The sequence below is a fragment of the Planococcus citri genome, chromosome 3 (assembly GCF_950023065.1).
Source record: "Planococcus citri chromosome 3, ihPlaCitr1.1, whole genome shotgun sequence".
NCBI classification, from domain to species: domain Eukaryota; kingdom Metazoa; phylum Arthropoda; class Insecta; order Hemiptera; family Pseudococcidae; genus Planococcus; species Planococcus citri.
In genome coordinates this window covers 11,249,485-11,270,645 of record NC_088679.1, presented here as the reverse complement: position 1 = coordinate 11,270,645, position 21,161 = coordinate 11,249,485, and the positions used below count along the sequence as shown (strand labels likewise).

Here is a 21,161-nt window from a genome sequence, read left to right as displayed (position 1 = left end):
CAATTATTTTGAAAAATCAGCAAATAACTAGCTATCAAAATTGAATGAACAAATTTGAAATAAAATTTAATTAGAAAGACACATTTAATTTATTCACGGTCAGGCTACAAAAGTAGACGAAAATTGAATTCGAAAAAAAACGACTGGAATTTGTTTTGAAAATATTTTGGGAACAAAAAATATTGAGTATAAAAAAATTATAACATGAAATAAATAGAAAACATTTAAAAAATTTCATTTCATGTTCTCTAAATCAACAATTTTTCAAGTTCAAAAATTATGTAGAAAGTTTGATCCTGCATTACAAAAAAATAACCAATAATTTTTCACATCAATTTTAAAATTATTCTGAAAATAGAAAAAAAAATTGATTTAATATTCCCAAAATCAACAATTTTGCAAAACTTGAAAATTAAGAAAAAAACAATCCCATGTTTCAAAAATAAAAATCTCCAAAAAATCATTGAAAACAAAATTCATAATGTTTCATACCTGCTTATTAATTTGAAAACTTTTTTGAAAACTTGCAAAAAAAAATGATTCAATAATAATCTCAAAATCAACAATTTATCATATTCTAAAATTATCCTGAAAATTGAAAAAAAAAAAAAAAAATTCCATATTTCAAGAGGAAAAAACTTCAATAAAATCAATCATCAAACTCAAATCGTCCAAAAATTTCGTTAGCCAACAATTTTTCAAGTTCAAAAATTATTTTGAAAGTTACTTCATTGAAAAAAAATAATCAAGAAATTTTTGGCATCAACTTGAAAATTATCAATCAAATCAAATCAAATCGTTTTTCTGAAAACTAACAAAAAATTTGATTCAATATTCCCAAAATTAACAATTTTGCAGAATTCAAAAATTCTTCAAAAATGAATCCCATGTTTCAAAAAAACCTTCAAAAGTAGGTATCGTTAAAAAAATGATTGATAATTTTTCATATTATTAAAATTTCAATTTATTATTCAAAACTTACAAACAAATTTATTCAATATTTCCAAAGTCACAAATTTTTCAAATTCAAAAATTAGAGGTGTTCTGAAAATTGAAAAAATTAATTCCATACTACAAGAGGGGGAAAAGTTCAATTAAAACAATTGAACTCAAATTGTCATCCAAAAATTTAGTCATCTAAAAAATTAAAATTTGTTTCAATTACTTATTCTAAAAAAACAGTGCCTCGGAAGTCAACAATTTTGAAAATAGGTATCTAATTTTGTAAATTTCTAAAAATAAACTGAGAAAACAAAAAAAATTTATTCAATATTCCCAAAATCAGAAATTTTTCTAATTCAAAAATTATCCTGAAAATTTAAAAAAAAAATCAATTCCATATTTCAAGGGGAAAAAACTCAAAAAAAGCAAACTAAAATCATCCAAAAATTTAGTCACCCAAAGAATTTGAATTTGTTTCAATTTTATTTCAAAAAATGACTTAGAAGTCAAAAATTATAATTTGACATAGAAAATAAAAATGTATCCCAAACACCTTTACAAATTTAACAAATGAATAAAGAATTCTTGATTTTATTCCCCCCATCAGTTCGACAGAAAAATGCTCATAATTTCAAAATTCTCAGTGAATTTTTGACCAATTTGAAAATTCTAGAAAAAGTAAAAAAAATTCATATCTTTAAAAATGATATATCACGAGTGATATTTTAGGCAATATTTCATCCGGAGTATTGACACGATCATAGGACTCGGAAACAATCGCAATTTGACTTTTTTGGAGCCTCCAGAGAGCTTTGAAATTTTTCCTGGAGGCTCCAGAATGGTTCAAAACTACTAGTAGCGTGTTTTTGAGAGTTGAATTGAAAGATTTATTCACATTGGCTCACCTTCCTCAAAAAATCTATTTTATTAAAAAATTTTACAAAATCACTTAAAAACATTTTTTTTGAGTTTTTTTTTTTCAATTTTCAAAAATTTGCCAGAGGTTTGATTTGAACGAAAAAAACAATCCAAAATAGGGCAAATTAGATGTAAGTATTCCAATTATTCCAAAAAATGACCCAAAGATTTGAAAAAAAACTGTTTAATAAAGTGAACCAGTTCGTGAATTGATCAATAAAAACTACAAAGTTTACCACTTTAAATTCATTTCTTCGAATTTTCAATTGATTGATTGATTGATTGACCGACCAACAATTTGAAAAATCCCACCACAATTCTTTCCCAGCATTTCGTTGCAAACCCCTTTCTAATTAATCAATCGTCAATCATGCAATAAAATTCATATCTAAACTGAATTCAATTTATGACTCTGCGATGAATATGATCAATCAACAATCTATTAAGTATAATCTGAGGAATCAAAAAAAAAAACTACTTTTCATGAGAAACACGATCAACTCGAGTCTTTTTCACATAACTTCAAGTTCAGTATCCTCCTCCCTGCTTTCCTGATAATCTTCCACAAAGAAAGAGGGCACCACACACCACTTTCTTCGTAACATATCAACAAGAAAAAAAAAACGATCTAGTAAAGATCATGTAACGAAACCACAAAAACACCTATTTTCAACGAACTCCATCCCAAAAAAAAAAAAATCAGGGTGGCTTCAAGTACAAGGCCTTAAAACCTCACATACGTACACAGATCTAGATCCAACGACAGATAAAGCGAACTCCTATGAAGCATCCATCGCTCGGTCAACATCATTTCTTGACGTGGTAATGGTAGGTAAAAAAAAGTTGTTACGTCGGTAACAGCCTCCTACTACATGTTGCACGTGCTCGCTGCTCAAGTACATACTTCGTGTATAGTACTCGACGTGAAAAAAAATCTTTATTAAAACTAATAAAATAAGATATTGGCCACCAACATGGATTATACCAACATGCCAGGCAGCCAGAAGCTTTATCTTTCAATTTCCGATCGTCCAGTAGTACGAGTATTTAATCTAAGAAAATCTATCGCAAGACAGGGAGCAAAGGGGTCGGATTCGACTTTCATTTGTATTTCCCGGCAGCGTATTACGAGAGCGGATGGAAGGTGCATCGATACCCATTAATCTGCACGCTCGTTGTATAGGTAAATTTTTCCGATAAAAATTAAAACCAGTTTCGACTTCATTCATCAAATATTCATTTAATTTACAATGTAATTATCTTTTTTCAAGGTAAACCTAAATCGTGAATCGCTTAATAAATTAACATAACTCGGAAACGCACCAGAAAGATGATCGATTTATCTCATCGGTCGCGATTGCGCTGCGCGAATTACGCGTATTATAAAGAATTCGATGCGAGAAAAAAATCATATTTTATAGGCCGATAAAACGTACTATCTAGTATATTATTTTCGCGCCAAAAAAACAATTTACATAATAGAAAAATATACATTTATAGAGCTCCAATAAACATGTATGTAGTTAATCAATCGTCGAATGAATATACACATTAAGCAATATAATTTGTGTATATCTCGCGTTTAAAATGTGTGTAGCAAGACACCTTGGCCTTGAAATAATAATTCTTATATGTTCCAGTAAAATATTATGTATTCTACGCTACAGGTAAGTATACAGCAACATTATGATTTTTATATGAAATTTACTAGTAGCTCGAGGCATCTTCTATGAAAACTGGTGCACGTTTTTCCCCCTCAAAATATTACGCAAATACGCCAATTACAAGATTGAAAAATTTTTTCTCGTAAATTAATTTAAATATTTACGATATCTCGTACCTACCTTACCTACCTAAAACTACACGACAAATAACGTAGCAGGTTTCAATGTCTTTGCTTGATTTAATCAGATATAAGAGTAGGTATCAAAAGAAAACATATTTTTCTCTCAATTTCGTGGAAAAAAACCTCAAAGAAGCATACTCCGCCACGCGGTATAGAGTTGATCTATACAGGATTGTTATTCGATACGTTAACCTACCTTGAAAGAGAGGAAAAAAATAACCACGCGACCTAAAAGTTCCATAATGTTTTCATAGATGATATAAATTATTGTCGAATGTCGACACCTCGTGCTAATTCGTTGATGCATAAACAACACACTGCACCGCCGCAATCATGTTTGATGAAAACATCTCGTAAAAAGGAAACAAATCAACCATCACGAGAGCATTGATCATTCATCTCGTCAGACAAGTTAACCAATATAACCACCAAAATGTAATCGGTAAAGCAGAAGCAGTCATTTGTCGGCTACATCGAACGTATTTCCGTTCGTCTGGGTCGCTATATCTGCGGATATTGTTATTATGGTGACATTTTTGAAAGGAAGTAATATGTGGAGTAAGACGATGATTGGAAAGAAGAGTATTATTGTTTCTGCAGAACACCAACACCTCACTCGTTCCAGCCCCCTGGAAGCGCAGAGCTTCAGAGTGAGAACGCAAACACCAGCACCTAAAACCTGACAAATTTGGCTAAGGGAGTAAATACCAGCACCTAAAAACTGACAAATTTGGCTAAGGGAGTAAATACCAGCACCTAAAAAACTGACAAAGGCTAAGGGAGTAAACTCTATCAGAAAATCATGGTGGAAGGCAACGGAAAACCACCATCATTACATTTCCTTAGAATTATATGGACATCAATTTAGCAATGGCCCTAAGTCTCCATCAGGCTAATCCTCATCTGCCATGACCAGGGCCAGACCCAAGACCACATGGCCTACCAAGATATCCAATTTTAGCACCCCTAATTTTGGGCTCCTCAATTAATCGGCCAAATTTTTTTCTCCCATTTTTAAAGTGCAGGACACTGAGCATGAAAATTCATTCAGAAATTTTTTAAGCAGTCCCGTTTTTACCTCATCGGCCCAAATAAGTCGCGGCCCACCAAGATTTTCTCAGTATAACTCAGTGGGTGGGTCTGGGCATGGCCATGACAGCCAGATAGGGTGCAAAGAATATGCAGAGTCAAAACAAGGTGGAACAGCATCAACATCGCAACCTGGAATGTAAAGCCTGGTACACACAATCCAATATACATATTTGACAAACTCAATTGGTCAAATCAATATTGGACCATGTGGATGCTCTGATAATTCAAGTTTTCTTCAAATTTTCAATGTTTTGTTGATCGGTGACACCAACTCTAAAAATATAAATTATTCATGTTTTCAGATACTTATATTATTAGAGTTTGTGTCACTGATCAACAAAATATTGAAAATTTAAAGAAAACTCGAGGGTATTATTCTCTACCTCTGTGAAAACATTTGAAATATGAAGCCGATTTGTTCGTTATTTTCATCATTCGTTCGTAAGATTGCATGTAATCAAGTGAACAAATTTAGTCCTACTTATGTCCCGCGACCCACTCCCATCAGAGAGTTGGGCAGAGATTTCTCCATGAATTTTCAAAATTCTTTAAATTTTTTTTTCACCAATGCTAATACTTTATCATTGAAAGCGAGGGTATGTAGTCATATTTTCTAATTTAGCTTTTCCAACTGAGATCTGAGCATCAATAGTACCTCAATTCAATTCCCAATGACGGCCACAAAATCACATAAATCCAAAATATTTCAATATACCCTCGCTTTTGAATGTTTTCTGAGTAAAATAAACCAAACGCCACAAAAATCTGTCCAATAGTTTTCGCACAATCCTCGACCAAAGTTTGTAGTTTTCATCAAAAATCACTACTGATAACAGGGTGTAGAGAATAGCCTTAAATTATCAGAGCGTCCACATGATCCAATATACGTATTTGACAAATTTGAAATGACCAATCGAGTTAGTCAAATATATTCAGGGTTGTACATGTTTAAAACAAAAATGTTTTAAACATGTTTAAAACACGTTTAAAACAAGTGAAAAGAAACAGAGCGATGTTTTAAACAAAAAAACCGTTTAAAACTGTGTTTTTTTTTGTTTTAAACGTGTTTTTTTTCAACTCCAATTTCCTTAAAAAAACACGTTTTTTTAGTTTTTTGTTGAAAAAAGGTGAAATTGAACCCACTGTATTTTTAGAGACAAATTTTGTGTTTTGATTCCAATTTTTCAATATTTCTTGAGCTTTATAGCGTTTTTATGACGTCACATCTCAAAAATTGATGTCTGGTGAACCCAAAACAAATGAATTTGTGTTTGAAACACATAGTTTCAAACACGAGAAAAAAACTGTTTTAAAACAAAAAAAACGTTTTAAACAAAAAAAAAAACGTTTTTTTTGTTTTTTTCAAAAAAAACACGTTTTTGTACAACCCTGAATATATTGGATCATATGTACCAGGCTTAAGAACTTTGTATCAAATCGGAAAACTTGCTAATGTAATTACAGAAGCCAGGAGATTACAAATCGACATAAATTAGGAATAAGCAAGACTCAATGGACTGGAAATGATAGAAACTGGACAGATAAAGACTAAGTAAGTATTTAGCAATTTAGCGCATAAAATACAAGAAAACAGTATAGTATCTTCACACTAGCGCACATTGTTCAGATTGGAATTTAGCGCGCCAAAAATCAAAAAATTAAGTCTTCAAATAAAGTTCAAAATCATGCCAAAGTATTAAGTATTGTCTAGAACCTACATATCCAGAGTATTGAGACTGGAAGTAGCGCTGTTGTTGTCTTATTTATGAGATAAAATCGTTACCTCAATGCCAAATCTGAGTATGTCCATACAAAAAAAGTACGATTTTACGCATCACTGATAAGGTTCGGATATGCTCGGAATGGTTTGTGGAGTTCTGATTGAACATAGGTCAGCTTCGTGCATCATCAGTGGTGCATTTTAACTGTACTCAGATGCAAATTTTTCAATTCAGGGCTTCCCAGAGTCTCATCAGTGAAGCAAAACGACAATTTTTTTTTGGATGGACATACTCGGATTTGGCATTAAGGTAACAAAATGTCACTACACACATGATAAAAATAGTGGTTACTTGAGCCTATTTTTAAAATCCATGTCTTTTCCCATCATCAAATGCAAAAGCAATAACCCAATATATCATTTTAAAGCTGAGTTTCTCTAGTTTTGCATGGTGTATATGTTTTTTCATTTTCATTTGATAAATGCTTCGATTTTGCAAAAAAAGAAGTACATTTTTTGAATTTTTTCTACTGATATTCTAGTGTCAAACTATTTCCGTCCAATAGATACCAAAAAAAAACTCATTGGCATTTAGACGGCCCAAGTGTCAGGTTTAAGACTATGCATGCACTTTTTCCACCTTCTTCCACCTTTGGCTCTTTTTACACATTTTAGATTTTACATAATACAGTCTAAATCATCAAAAAATAGGTATATTTTAGTCACCCCATTCGAAAAATTCAAAAATATACCACTCAGCATCTCTCTTTGAGGGCTTAATTTGGGGCCAGGGTACAACGAAATCGGAAAGGCAAAAGTATGTAAATTTTGACACCCTACTTGAAAAAAATCAAAAATTCACAACTCAGCATCCCTCTTTGAGGACCCACTTTGGGGCTAGGGTAAAAAATGATGTTAAAAACGAATTTGGAAGGCAAAAATATGTAGATTTTGACACCCCACACAAAAAATTCAAAAATTTGCCACTCAGCACCTCCCTTTGAGGGCCCATTTTGGGGTTAGGGTAAAAAATAACGTCAAAAATAAACTCAGCGCCTCAAATTACCCCTTATTACACATCTAGAAGTTTACAATACAGAAGCTTTGATTTTTGATGCGCTAAATTTCAATCTGAACCAGTGTGATAGCGGTACAAGGGAAAATCCAAGGAAGAATGATGAGAGGGAGGAAATGATTGGAGCTGTTAACAACATGCTCACTGGCCAACTCTCCCTGTTAGACCCTGAAAGAAACTACCAGATAGCCTAGAAACTGCAAATATAGATGGAAATATAATATGCTAAGTATCTCCTCTAAAGGAGTGCGACTGCAACAGCGACAAGTCCTATTACTCTATTTGAGATGAGTATTGATCAGCTTCAAAATTTCTCAATTTTTTTGGTGAAAAAAAAACCTGCAAGAATTTTGTAAGCAAAAATTTCTAATAAAAAAGAAATTTTTGACATTTTTTCTACGCGACTTTCAACTTAGAATAAAGGTCACTAATGAATTTAATCAAAATCAAAATCCTCCAACATTTTTGTTTAACTTCCACCCTAAAATTACCATGTCAAAATGAACCACTCTCTTTGAATTTTTAAGAATTTAAAATTTTTTATATGTAGGTACCTACTTACTATTTACAGGTAACCCAAATTCCTTCATCTTCGTTCCAAAAAAAAAAAAAATTAACGATTTTGATCGTGAGACCACGAACATGAGAACACCCGAACCTAATACAACCAATTATATAAAAAATATTTGACCCAAAGATACGCGATCCAATTCCAAAATTTCAATTAAGCCCAACACGAAACTCAACATTGAACATACCAAACTCACACAAAGCACCGCTCCCAAAAACCTACCTAGGTATCCCAAATTTTCACACGATTTTTTTCACAACTCGATTAGGTACATATTTTGTTAAGCCCGGTATCAAGTTCAGGTACGAGTATACCTATAAGATGCTCGACTGAGTAGCCCAATAACCGATAAAAATTTTCCGGTATTCGTTATCCGCATACCATGGAAGACTTGTCGTTCGTATTGCATTACTCGCGTAGCCTACCAATCGTGGGATGATTCACTAAAATGTACGTAACTCGACATGTTATTATCAAAGTTCAATGTTGGCAATATTGGTCATCTTTTGCGGAGCATTCGCGAATTCGATCCCAACACGAATATTTTTCCAGCTCGATCGTTCGTTGGGTTTTCAATAGCTGGGGAAATTCCTCGATGCAAATATCTGCTATGTTGATGCTCCTTGTTCGAAGAACCATAAAACAAAAATGTGCTTCGTGGTGGCAAATATGCCAGCATAATCGGTAAACAAGCAGATACCTATAAGGGAATACCTATACCTATAGTCTCTAGAGTCTCTATAAAGACGCAGACGGACGCGTAATTAATTTCTTCAATATCGAGATAAGAAGTACCTATACTTAAACCCTACATATTATATAGGCAGCCAAGCAATCTGCAAATGGACAAACTGCAACGGTAGCGTTTTAATGCTAGCTTTATAAATTTTATCATCCATCAAGTAGTTTTTTTCTTCTTCTTATTTCATTCTGTACGTATCAGCGTATTATGTATAATAAAAAACCCTATGTAAGCGCATTTCACGAGCTTCGAGCAGCCAATCAAATGTACATAAAAGGTATTGAGTGCGTAGAGGAAAAATATACATATAAAACCAACACCACGTTGAAATACTCGTAGCTGATTTTTCGCTACTAAAGTCTCAGCAGCATCTCTGACCATCAGAGTGTATGTAACGCCAGCAAAAAGACGCATAGCTAACGCCATTAAAACTGAAAATCAATTGAAATAGCCGCCTGTGTCTATACATATACTTATAATATGGTAAAACGTTCGCCAATGATACGATGGAGCAGAAGAGGAAACAGCAAAAAAAAAATTGATATAGCGTAAACAAACACAAAGATACCGTTTTAAAATAGCGAAATAAGTCGACGATTTGAAAACTCACTGACTTGTACAACACTTTTCTCTCTACAGCTCGCGAAGAGCTCTTCAACGAACCGTTATAAAAGTGTTTTTTTTCTCTCATCCGATCGCAACCATGAGGAGAGTGCAGCATCTTCCTTGGAACTCCGGAACCTCCCTTCTCATTCCCATTCATCTCTATGAGCATAATCGTTTCTCTAACTGTCGAATCTATCGCTTTAAAACAATCTGCATTGCCCCGTTAATTACTTATATACCGCAGCACAATGTATTTATGTAGGTATAATTTCACGCCGCGAATATCAATTTGTGATTTAATTACTTCGCTCCGTGTCGCCTTTGCTGATCGTTTAGCATAATTCTATGCATCGTAGCCGGAAATTCATACTAGGAACCTGGTTTCAAGACGTCGATGCGTGTGAGGTGAATTTTATACAAAAAACAAAAACAAATGCGGACAGGACAAACGCTGCAAACGGTGCCCGATTCAATGAACTATTACCTAATTTGACTAGGTCAACGTGACGCAGCCAGGTACCAAGATTAATGAGTTGTTTCCAACGAACCAACCTCTCGTAATGAAAATTTAAACTGTTCGATTAGGCACCTACCTATCCTGGTAGGTACTCGTAATAGAGTATAATCGTATAGATCGAACATAGGCCACGGCAATGGCCACGGCATCATAGTCTTTTCTTTATTCTTCAAACGACTCGACTGTATAGTTATTATCTTCGGTTATATCGAAGCAATTTCTTCTTCTCCTTCTCTTCTTTTTTCGGTAAATCGTAATTTATTCGACACCTTACTTACCAATAATAAGTTTACAGGTGTTCGATAAAACCCATAAATAAAGTGTAATTTAACCCCAGGCTATATGTTTACCTATTACAAGTTAAAAGAACCAGCACACCGTATAGGTAAATGATGAAATAAAGATAACGTAAAAAAAAAAAACGCGCAAAAACGTTTACACTATTATTACTGAGTGAGACGACGTTGAATTAATATTACAGTCGTTAAAAATCTGATAAATTACGATAATTAAGATATATTCACGAAATTTTTACTTCACTTTTTTCTTCTTCTTCGTGTTTTTATATGGATGATTTATTGTATTAGAGATTCGGCTCGAGCCTCGAGCGGGTTGCTAATGGAATACCTGTAGGCTGGACACCTTAGAAATCGAGAGTGTGGGATTGACTGCTGAATGAAAGTGAAAAATGGCGAAATTTTATGCCTCTCGGATGGCGAAATTTTGCTGATAATTTTGCTCAAAATTCACGATTTGTGATTTATTATATACCTACCAACAAGTGTTTTCTGGGCTTTTTACTTTGAGAAAATCATGATGATCTTTGGAGAGAAATCGTAGATTTTGCTGCTTGATTCAGCCACCTCGTTTCGCTCACGCCTGTCGTATTTTTTTTTTTCAAAATCAACTTTCTAAAAAAGACATCGTTTTTAGGCCTCGTCGAAATGAAATTTTCAAAAACTTTCGCCCTTCCTTCGTTCGGGTCAATTTGTTTCTGGCCTTTGAATAGGTGAAAAAAAACACATTTGGACCCTCGAAAATCAAAAAAAAAAATTAAAATTTTTATGAGTCGTATGAATCTGAAAGCGATTGGCAAAGTTGGTATTTTTTCCTTAGATATATAGTCAAAAAAATTTCAGTAGAACATCCTCTTCCCCCCCCCCTCCACCACTCAATAAACTTCCGTATAGTATCGTCCCTAGAAATAGAGCCAGACAAGTGAAAAAAAAAAATAATAAAGCCTTAAAAGACCATTTCAAAGAATTTTTACAGCTCAACTGATCACTTTAAAGTGAGCTCTGATTCACTAAATTCTCATAATATCAAGATTTGATCAAAATGGAAGATCCAGCTTTCATTCTCAGGACCCAAAAATGATCTTTGGAAAAATCGCACAATTTTCAAATTTGAAAACAATTGGCTCAAAATTGATGAAAATCACCACTCTAAATGATGAAAAATGATTTCAACGTCATTGAAAGGACTAGGAGAGGGGTAAGGAGGGGGAGGGGTCTATTAAATTTCATCAGTCAGTTTTCAAATCACCAACATCAATTTAGCTCTTACGATTTTCAAAATGCAGCCCAAGGGCTTTTTCAACAACCTTTTCTGACCAATGCATTTTCGATAAATAGTCTGAGGAATTTGCTACGGATCAAGATTTCAATAATTGTGATAAAAAATTGCAACGATTCTCAGCAGAACATAGGAAGTAATTTTTTTTCAAGTACATGCCGATTTTATGTTTAAGAATTCCAAAATTTTGAGAAATTTGAATTTAAGTCAAAAATTGGCAACAAAACATCAGGTAATTTTCTTTCAAAAATTCAAAAATTTATAAAATCAAAATTTGTATTTTTTTTTTAAATTTTAGCAGGATGGAAAGAGATGGATGGGGGATGTTTGTGAAAAAATCACCATTTTCAAAGCGTAATATAATTATTACAACACAACACCCCCCTCATAAGCGAATTTTTTCCATTTCAGCAGGTTCAAAAAACTTTTTACTTTCGACAGGCCATTTTTTCAAAATTTTAATCCTCAGAAAGAAAGCTGTGATAAAATCATATTTCAGATTTTCTCGAACTAAAATAGCTAATTTACTCCCCCCCTCTCTATCATTAATACTCCTCTGTTCCTCTTTCACTTGCCTGAAAGTAAAACCCCTTCGAAACTACTGAAAAAACCACTTGAAAAAATTCTCCTAAAAGGAAATTCCCAGCAAAACAATTTCACAGCAGTCATATTTCTATCTACAAGTACTTACAACTCACGTCAGATACCAGATACCTAGTCGACCTACGCCGTGCCTTAAAGATGAGTAATAATTCATCGTAGCAATAGCAGCAAACGTACAAATAATTATTTTTCATTACCGTCAATTTAAACGTTAATGAGGCGTTTTATGGTGTAAAAAAATCCGCGTAAATAGACGAATTTGTAGCGCAGAAAATTGGCAAAAGTAGAAGATACACTGATACGCGCGATTATTTCATTGAAGATTTCACAGCCAGTCGTGCCAACCGTACATCTTACGAGTTTATAACAACATTTCGCGTGATAAAAAATTTGCCCATTGATTTATGAGTTATTTTTTTCTCTTTATTTTACGACCATTTTCTATGTTAATGGAGCGAGTTACTCGTAGAAGGCAAATAATTAGCATTATAAAGAAAGGAATTTTCAAGTCGAGTTTATATCACTTGTGAGGTGAGTGTTTTCGACTTTTCGGAATTAATTTGAGCTAAAAAGCAGCCGCAGGTATAATGCTGAAGTGTATGAAGTATGAACCGTGATGAAGAATGAGGGGGGTGGTGGTGAAGAGGGAAGGGAGGAGGGTTGAGGGAAATGAAAGGATTCGATTCGCACTAAATTAAAAATTATTAAAAAATGACACGAATTGGTCTAATGAATAATTCATTTTCAAAACTGGAAATTCATTTGAAAAATTATGAAGGTGAGCCAGAGAACATTGACGATGACGATGAGCAGTCCTCATTTTTGCGACTTTAATTTTCATCAGGCAAAATAAAATGTTGAGGAAAATTTTTAGGGGTTAAAAAAATTATGAAAAATGGAACTAAAAATATTTTTAGGTGAATAAAAAAAAAGATGAAAAATTTTCAGGGATGAAAACTCACTCTGGATTATTTTCAAAAATATCTCGTAAAAAGTATAGAAAAAAAAAGCTAAAAATATTCACAAATCAATTCATCAGGCTAAATAAAATGTTGAGGAAATTTTTTAGGGGTTCAAAAAATTCTGAAAAATGAAATTAAAAATAGTTTTAGGTAAATTTTAAAAAAAATTGGGGGATGAAAACTCCGAATAATTTTTAAAAATATCTCGTAAAATGTTTAGAAAAATAAAGCCAAAAATATCCATAAATCAATTCATCAGGCAAAAAGAAATGTTGATGAAAATTTTTAGGGATTAAAAAATTATGAAAAATGAAACTTAGAATATTTTTATGCAATAAAAGAAGATCAAAAATTTTCGGAGATGAAAACTTAGAATTATTTTCAAAAATATCTCGTAAAATGTATATAAAAAATAAAACTAAAAATATTCATACTCGAATAAAAAAAAAAAAAAAAAAATTGAGAAAATTTTTCAAATGGCCCTTCAAACTATGAAAAATGTTGGTAAATTACTTTTTTAAAAATGGGGGGAAAATCCTATGCAAATAAGCCCACCCTCGTCAACCTCCCTATCTATCTAATAAAATCATCATCTCGATCAATCAACCCTCCTCAACACAATCAATGTATAAATCAACTCCACGAAATCCAAACACTCGTCTCACTCAATCACTTATAAACATACAATTGCCATTAAACACTCTTCTCCTCTCAACCCCTCCTACCAAATCTCTGGTTACTAACATCATCAGCACACACAATCAACCCACCTTATGGAGTAAAAAAAATCAAATTTCGATATTATTATATTACGATCTTACCCAACTAGTTCATCTACACGACTCGAAGTTGAAAAAAAAAGTAATTAATTATCCGGTAACATAAATCGGTCCAAGATTTATTCCGGATTAGGACAGCTCAGTCTGACAAATTTGTTCGTTGACAGGATAAAAAGCAGAAAGAATGAAAATGTACTACAACACGTGACGATAGATGAAGAAGGAAGAAGCGAGGCAAAAAAAAAACGAACTCGATGATGATAAAAAGGGGGATGAAAAATCTAAAAAAATTAACAAGATGTTGGTAAAAGCAAAGCTCTGCAGCCTCAGCTAATGATGGATTGTTCGTCGGTCGTCTGGGATGAAAAATTGATGCTTTGGATCGGACACGAGTACGTAAGCAAGAAGATTTTATATGTACATGGATCAGGGGAGAGGAGGAAAAAAGGGGGAATGCAGTTTAGCTTCGGCTTGGTCGATGGCTCGTCTGCATGGTATGGTGTAGTATGATAAATGACCTATTACGCGTACATATTTACCCTGGTAATTAGCGAATTAACGCCAATATAATTGGCCATCGTGGAAACAATATTAAAAACACGTTGAAAAATTACACATTAACGTTTATGGCGAAATAGCTCTCGAGGCTATTTGCGTATGCTTATGTGTTGGTTTTCTCGCCTCTCTCTCTCTCTCGTACGTACGTAGATGCAATTTATAGCATAGGATAGGGTATTTATAGTACATTTGTATGTACCATACACTTGTACGTTTTGCAATTACACTTGTCTCGAAGACTTCCGCGTCCAACTCGCGAAGGAAGAAGGAATTTCAAATTAGAAAAATCAACCAAGCAACGGGAAATTTTACACCATTAATCGTTTCTCGAACCGTAGGAATTTCATCGCGGCTGCGACATTTTCGCGTTGTACAACAACTTGAACTCCAACTCGTCGTCCATTCTCCAAGTCCAAGGCTTATACATACGAGCAGTAATCAGCTATGTATAATATATTTACACATAGGACATAATTCATGAAATTTAATTTCATCTTTTATCCTTTTCTATACGTATTTTTTTTTACTCTGGTACATGAAAGAAAACAAGCGCGTTCTTCATCGAACTCGAATTCGCTACGGTTGGTCTTCGTTTGATCGTTTCGCCTTCGTATATATATCTACGGCTAATAAGCAGATTACCACGTGTCCACCACAGGTCGAATCCAGGTAGCCATAGCACTGGCACTGGCCGAAGCTCGTGGGCGAACCGGCAACCGCTTTTCATGTATAATTAATCAACCGGTGGCAGACAATTTTCAACTATTCGGCTTGATACAGTTTGTACAGCATCTAACTATATAAGAGTAGGTAATTTTACAAAGTATCCATCCAGATTTACACGTTGGGTAGATATGACTACCTATACAGCAACACTGGGTAGTCGTGAACTTTTGAATGCGTGCCAAAATACACTATAGAATGGTATGGGTATCTTGTCCTAAGGTTACTATCCGGATTGAGTTTTTTTTTTCTCCAGTGGTCTTCTTTGCATTAGAGTATAAAATGACATGGGTATTAAAAAATAAAATCGTTCGAAAGATAAATTAAAACTTCATCGAAGCGTACGATGTACGAATTCCACCTGCTGACATCGAGTGGGCTACTGTAGAAGCTATAGAAGCGTAGGTGAATCGGAGATTCGTGATTATTATTTTTGTATCGAGCCCTAGCGAAAGACCTGTAGGGATATATTAGGATGGAACAGAGTTTTTGAATTTTTTACCGTTTGTACTAGACGAGCTTTCTTTTTGCCCTTGAACAGATGCTGGTTTCCGAAGTCGAGATTTATGGTAACTGATGTGACAATTTCTTCCTTTCGATATGACAGGTTCCACAGGTTGTAGAGTCGATAACTTGACAGGAATGTAATAAAATTAAATTTTTCTCCCCTCGACTCACTTTTAGAATTATGAAAAATTGCATTTAACTAGACAAAGCAGAAGGCATACTCTGAAAATTTTTTTATGAGAAATTGAATAAATACTTGAAACCGGTTCAATGCTATAGATTACTCCCTCTTCCTCTTCACCCCATCACTTCTAATGTTATGAAAAATTTTCCCTGAATTAAATATGCCAAAGTTATATAATTTGCGCACATTGGAACAATTTATTCAAACAAAACATTAAACACGAATATTTTTGAAACCGGTTCAGTAGTGTGAAATATATCCTCCCTTCCTCGTCATGATCTCGTTTCTATGGAATTCTTAAAATTATACACATTCCATGTAAATATATAAAAACAGTGTATTTTGACTATAGATTCTAGGAATTCGCATTTTTGAAACCAGTTCAGTGGTCCGTAAAAACCTGCTATTCATCGAATCAAAAATTAAGACACCTTTAGAAAAAAAAAAAACTTGGAAAATTATGCCTAACGTTGCATGTTGAAAATCAGAATTTTTTCTTCTGAGGTTTTTTTTTCTTTGCTCGGGAGTCACAGGAGATTGCTTTTTTGCAATCTAATTTTTACTATAGAAATATTTCGGAAATAAATCAAGCCTCTTAAGAAAAAGCTAGTCACATTCAAAAATGAGAAATTTCATGCTCTGGAATTTTTTTTCTCTTCGGTTTTTTTCGTAGGACTCTTAGCTTTCCTCGAAAATCAATTTTTCGAGATGAAGATTGAAATTGAAAACAAAATTTTTAAATGCATCACATAAACAATTAGGTAACTGAAGTTGAATTTTGTAATTCAGCTCAAAATATATTTCAAAACAAAATGAATTACATATTCCATTGATAGAAAATTTAATGCCCTATAATTTCGTTGTTTATTTGTACATATTATTATTTTTTTGTTGATGTCCTAGTTTTTTCCAAAAATTCTACATACGTTCTGTGATGGAATAAGTATTTCAAATTTTTTCTTGTTTTTTTCATTAGATACAAAAAGGCATTGCTTTTGAGATAGTCTGAAGAAAATTTCAAACGCTCAACCTTACAATTTGTTAATAGTAAAATACATATTCTCGAAAAACTAATGATCAAGAGACAATAGTAGAGGCAAATGCCCTCATTTTTCAACAAAATCATCACTTGTTAAAAAAAATCATTTTGTTTATTTCTCATTTCTGGCTAAAAATGATAATTTTTTTGTCTAGAATGTCTTTTTTTTTACCACAAAATGTTGCTTACTTTATTTATTTTTATTTTCAGACACAATCATTTCGTAAATCACGTTGTTTTACTTTTTTGTCAAAAATGTTCATTTTCAATCAAAAAAAAAAAGTCTATTTTGATAAAAAATGTTCTATGTTCAGTATTGGTTAATAATGTTTCGTTCTTAACAATCATTTTTTGTCACCTTTCTCCAAAGACAATCATTCCTGAATTTTTTTTAATTTTTTAAATTTTTTTTAAAATGAAAAATGTTGATTTAGTTCCCAAAAAAGTTAATTTTGTCAAAAATAGTAAGTACTGAATTAATTTTTCAAAACAAAATTTTTTTCCAAAAATTTATGTTTTTTAACAGAAGTGTTGATTTTTTCATTAAAAATGTCCACATTTTTTGATAAAATAATTTTTTTCAACTTTGTCAAAAATGTTTAATTTTTGGTCAACTTTTTTTGTAATGTTCATTTTTTGTCTGTCAAAAATGTTGATTTTTTTCATCTGTTAAAAATTATTCACTTTTTGTCAGAAATGTCGATTTTTTTAGTCAAGAATGTTCAATTTGTTTGGTCAAGAATGATGATTTTTTTGTCAAAAATATTCATTTCTTGGTAAAAAAAAAATGCACATTTTCTTGTCAAAATGAAAAATAATGTTCATTTTTTGTCAAAAATGTTCATTTTTTGTCAAAAATATTCATTTTTTTGTCTGTCAAAAATAGTGGATAGTTTTTGATATATATATTTTTTGGGGGTGTTTATAATTGCAGGATTATTACACCCGTGGAGAGAGGGGTTTAGATTTGGTTTATTAGGTTGGTGTTTTTTTAGTAGGGTCTTGAATTTTTGGATTTCAGAAGGGTTGTCTGGGATAGACATTGAATTTGGGTCTACTTGGAGAGATAGTAATTATTTCTTCTCTTCTGTTTAATGAATTTTGGAAAAGTAATCATTTTTAATTGTTTTTTTTTTTTTTTTTTTTTTTTTGTCAGAAATGTTGATCTTTTTGTTGAATTGTTCAACTTTTTAAATGGCCAGTTTTGTCAAAAATGTTTAGTTTTTGGAAAGAATGTTTTTTGTATCACATGTTTATTTTGATCTTAAATGTTGAAATTTTTTCCAAAAAAATTAGTTCAGCAAAAATAATCATTCTGTTAATTTTTTGCAAAAAATAATCATTTCTGCCAGGTAAGTACCTATTATAACTAAGTATCCATTTTTCACCAAAAAATATCGAATTTTAACCAAAAATTCAGTTTGTTTGAACAAAAATTCGAAAATTTAAAAACTGAAAAAAATTGGCAAAAAATTGAAAGGGATTTTTCATGGGTTTTTTGTTCAATAGGATTTCTTTAGATTCTCTCTAAAAAATTATTTTTGATTCAATAAGAAATTTCTTTCTCGTCATCTTATTGCAAAAAAAAAAGAAGTTTAATTCGAAAACTTTTAACATTAGTACACTAAAAACACTAAAACGATTCAATGTTTTCGTTGATATTGAGATGAAAAGGAAGAGAAGAGAGGACAGGACGATGCTTTTTCAGCTCAAAATTTTTCAGGCTTTTAATCAGACGAATTAAATCTTTCTAATGATACTCTGAGTAGGATCTAGATCTACGAGTACGATGGATATTTTTTCTTCAATTAATACATAGTTGTGCACTTTGAGATGATTTGAACTTATTTTCAATTTCCAAATGGTTGAAAACCAACAATAACGTAGAAATTTTATGAGATAAGAAAAAGAACGACTCTTCTTACTCATCTGCTCCACGTTTGGCAATGATTATTGAGGTTTAAAAATTCCGAAGCATTTCATTAGTCTACCACGCTACATTCATGTTAAAATTTCCACAACGAACGAAAAAAAAAAAAAATAGGAGGCGGAGGGATGAAATTGGCAAATCGTGATTTGGTCATTTATATACTCGACGCAATTGAATATTACTTCCAAGCACCTGAGATCGTAAATCAATGAAATAACGAATGGTAAAAATCACCCCTCTGCCCTTCCCTCCAACTTTCAATCCTCTACATCCATATTACTAAGTACCATTTCTCTGACATTTGAAAAAACACGTACTACCCACCTAGACCTACCTAATGCAAACCACACACACGCATACAATTGCTTGAAAAATTACGATTAAGTGGATGAAAATGGCAATCACGATGGGTATAATTTTGCTACATATTTATACACGAGATATACAGAAACAGATACACAACACAGGTGCTTGCGTTCTGCCAAGATATAATTCACGTTTGGCGCAATGATAATTTGTAGGTATTGGAAATACTACACATTACGGGTTCATTCATCTGGTTGTCGATGAGCACAATTAAATAAAATGTAAATTAACGATCTGCCTATAGCCTATAATAAAAGGTCCATTTTGGTGCATAAACATTCTCTCGCCATAGCGTGGCAGGAAACACGAATTGAAAAAGAAAAAGAACTCTAGGAAAAGAGCGAGAGAGAGAGTCGAGAGAGTGAGAAAAACATACATAGTTAGGGTTCGAACAGCGAACAATCATTAGTTATTGTATAGATAGGCACATACGAGTACGTTTGAATAAACCTAGCAATTTTTTCAAATTTTAAGAACAATATGTATAGTAAAGTATTCCAAGTCGCCCAAAAAAAAAATAATAAAGGAAGAAAAAAAAGAGCAGCGAACGAGCAAGCGAAAATATATAACAATAACAATGAATACCTGAAGGTAACTACAAGGTTGGTAGTAGGCCATCCCATAACAAAAGACGTATCTTCGGATTTGTTCAGTTCACTGACATCGTCCAGACAGCATTTCGTTAGCCATATTTCTGATATTCTGACTTTTTCCTTTAATTTGAAATTACCGCCAGAGCGTGCTTTCGCTATTAAAAGCAGGTCATTGAACAGAAACAGGTGACGGTCTTGGCTTTGCACACCCTGTGACAAAAAAAAAGAAGAAACAAATGACCAAAGTGGTATACTAATCGTTGTATTTGTACGTACATTATTCCTTCTATTCTTTTACTTTTCTAGGTAAGTAGGTAGAAGAATAAAAGGACCAGTTTTTTTTGAAATGTTACGAGTGTAAAGACCTTTGCGAAAAAATACTACGAATTTCTTTATTTTATTATTCAAAAGAAGAGGATCCTGGGTTCTCTTTATCAGGATCTCGTTTATCTCGAGCACGAGTTCATCAAACTTGACCAGAGAAGATTTAGTGCATCTGCATATATGTATATGCGAGAGCCTTTGCGACTGGAACAATCAACGTATTGAAAATACTGTCGGAGCCCGACGAGACTATGCAAACGAATCGAGGATTTCCTAGAAAAGTAGAAATCTCTTCTTTTACACCGAATTTCTAAATTCTTTTCATATACTCGTAGCTAAATATTCCGAGAAAACCCCGAAAAAAATCACATCTCCAGGCGACAGTTTTTTTTTTCAAACAAACTTTTGTCGTCCTTCTTAAGCGATGTTCTCTCATCATCCTGTTAATTCAGCGCAGATTTAACCTATCAATCGTATAAGTATAGCCTTGAAAATAGGTACATGGAAAATACTTACACTGGAGAACTGAACTGGAGCTTCCATCAAGAAAGTTCTCTGTTCGGATCCGTTCAGAGGTGTTTTATGCGAAGGAGGCGACTCCGATCGTAATGATTTGGTGGAAAGTGCTCTCTGAAGTCTGGCAGCAGCTCCGGATCTTTTTCTCATCAGGCCTTTGACCTTCTGCAATACACATAAAAGTACATACTAAATGAACATCTCTCAATTAACTCGATATCTTCATCGTCGGTAATTTCTTTATTATTTTGACATCACAAAGTACTACGATTCGTTTTGTGTACCTCTAACCCTTTTTTCCCTTTCATTCCAGGCTGACGTCCAAGACTTAAAATAACGTTCCAGTATGGAGCAATATTTTCTTAACGACTTTTCCCTTAATTACCCTCGCGATTTTTTTTTTAAATCTTTTGCTGGCGATTTGTTTCTACTGTCGTAAAAAGTGAAAAAAAAACACTCGTTCGCGTGTTTCT

General features: G+C 33.0%; 1 protein-coding gene across 5 annotated transcripts in view; it reads right to left on the bottom strand.

Annotated features, from left to right (window-relative positions):
* LOC135840860 (rho GTPase-activating protein 20-like) overlaps positions 1–21,161 on the bottom strand; it is a 363,692-nt gene that overhangs the window by 23,894 nt on the left and 318,637 nt on the right. For all 5 annotated transcript variants that reach the window (XM_065357586.1, XM_065357591.1, XM_065357590.1 and 2 more), the window contains 2 exons: positions 20,689–20,853; positions 19,841–20,058 (listed from right to left, as the gene is read on the bottom strand). In XM_065357586.1, the coding sequence (XP_065213658.1) occupies positions 19,841–20,058; positions 20,689–20,853 (383 nt within the window). The remainder of the gene's footprint in view (positions 1–19,840; positions 20,059–20,688; positions 20,854–21,161) is intronic.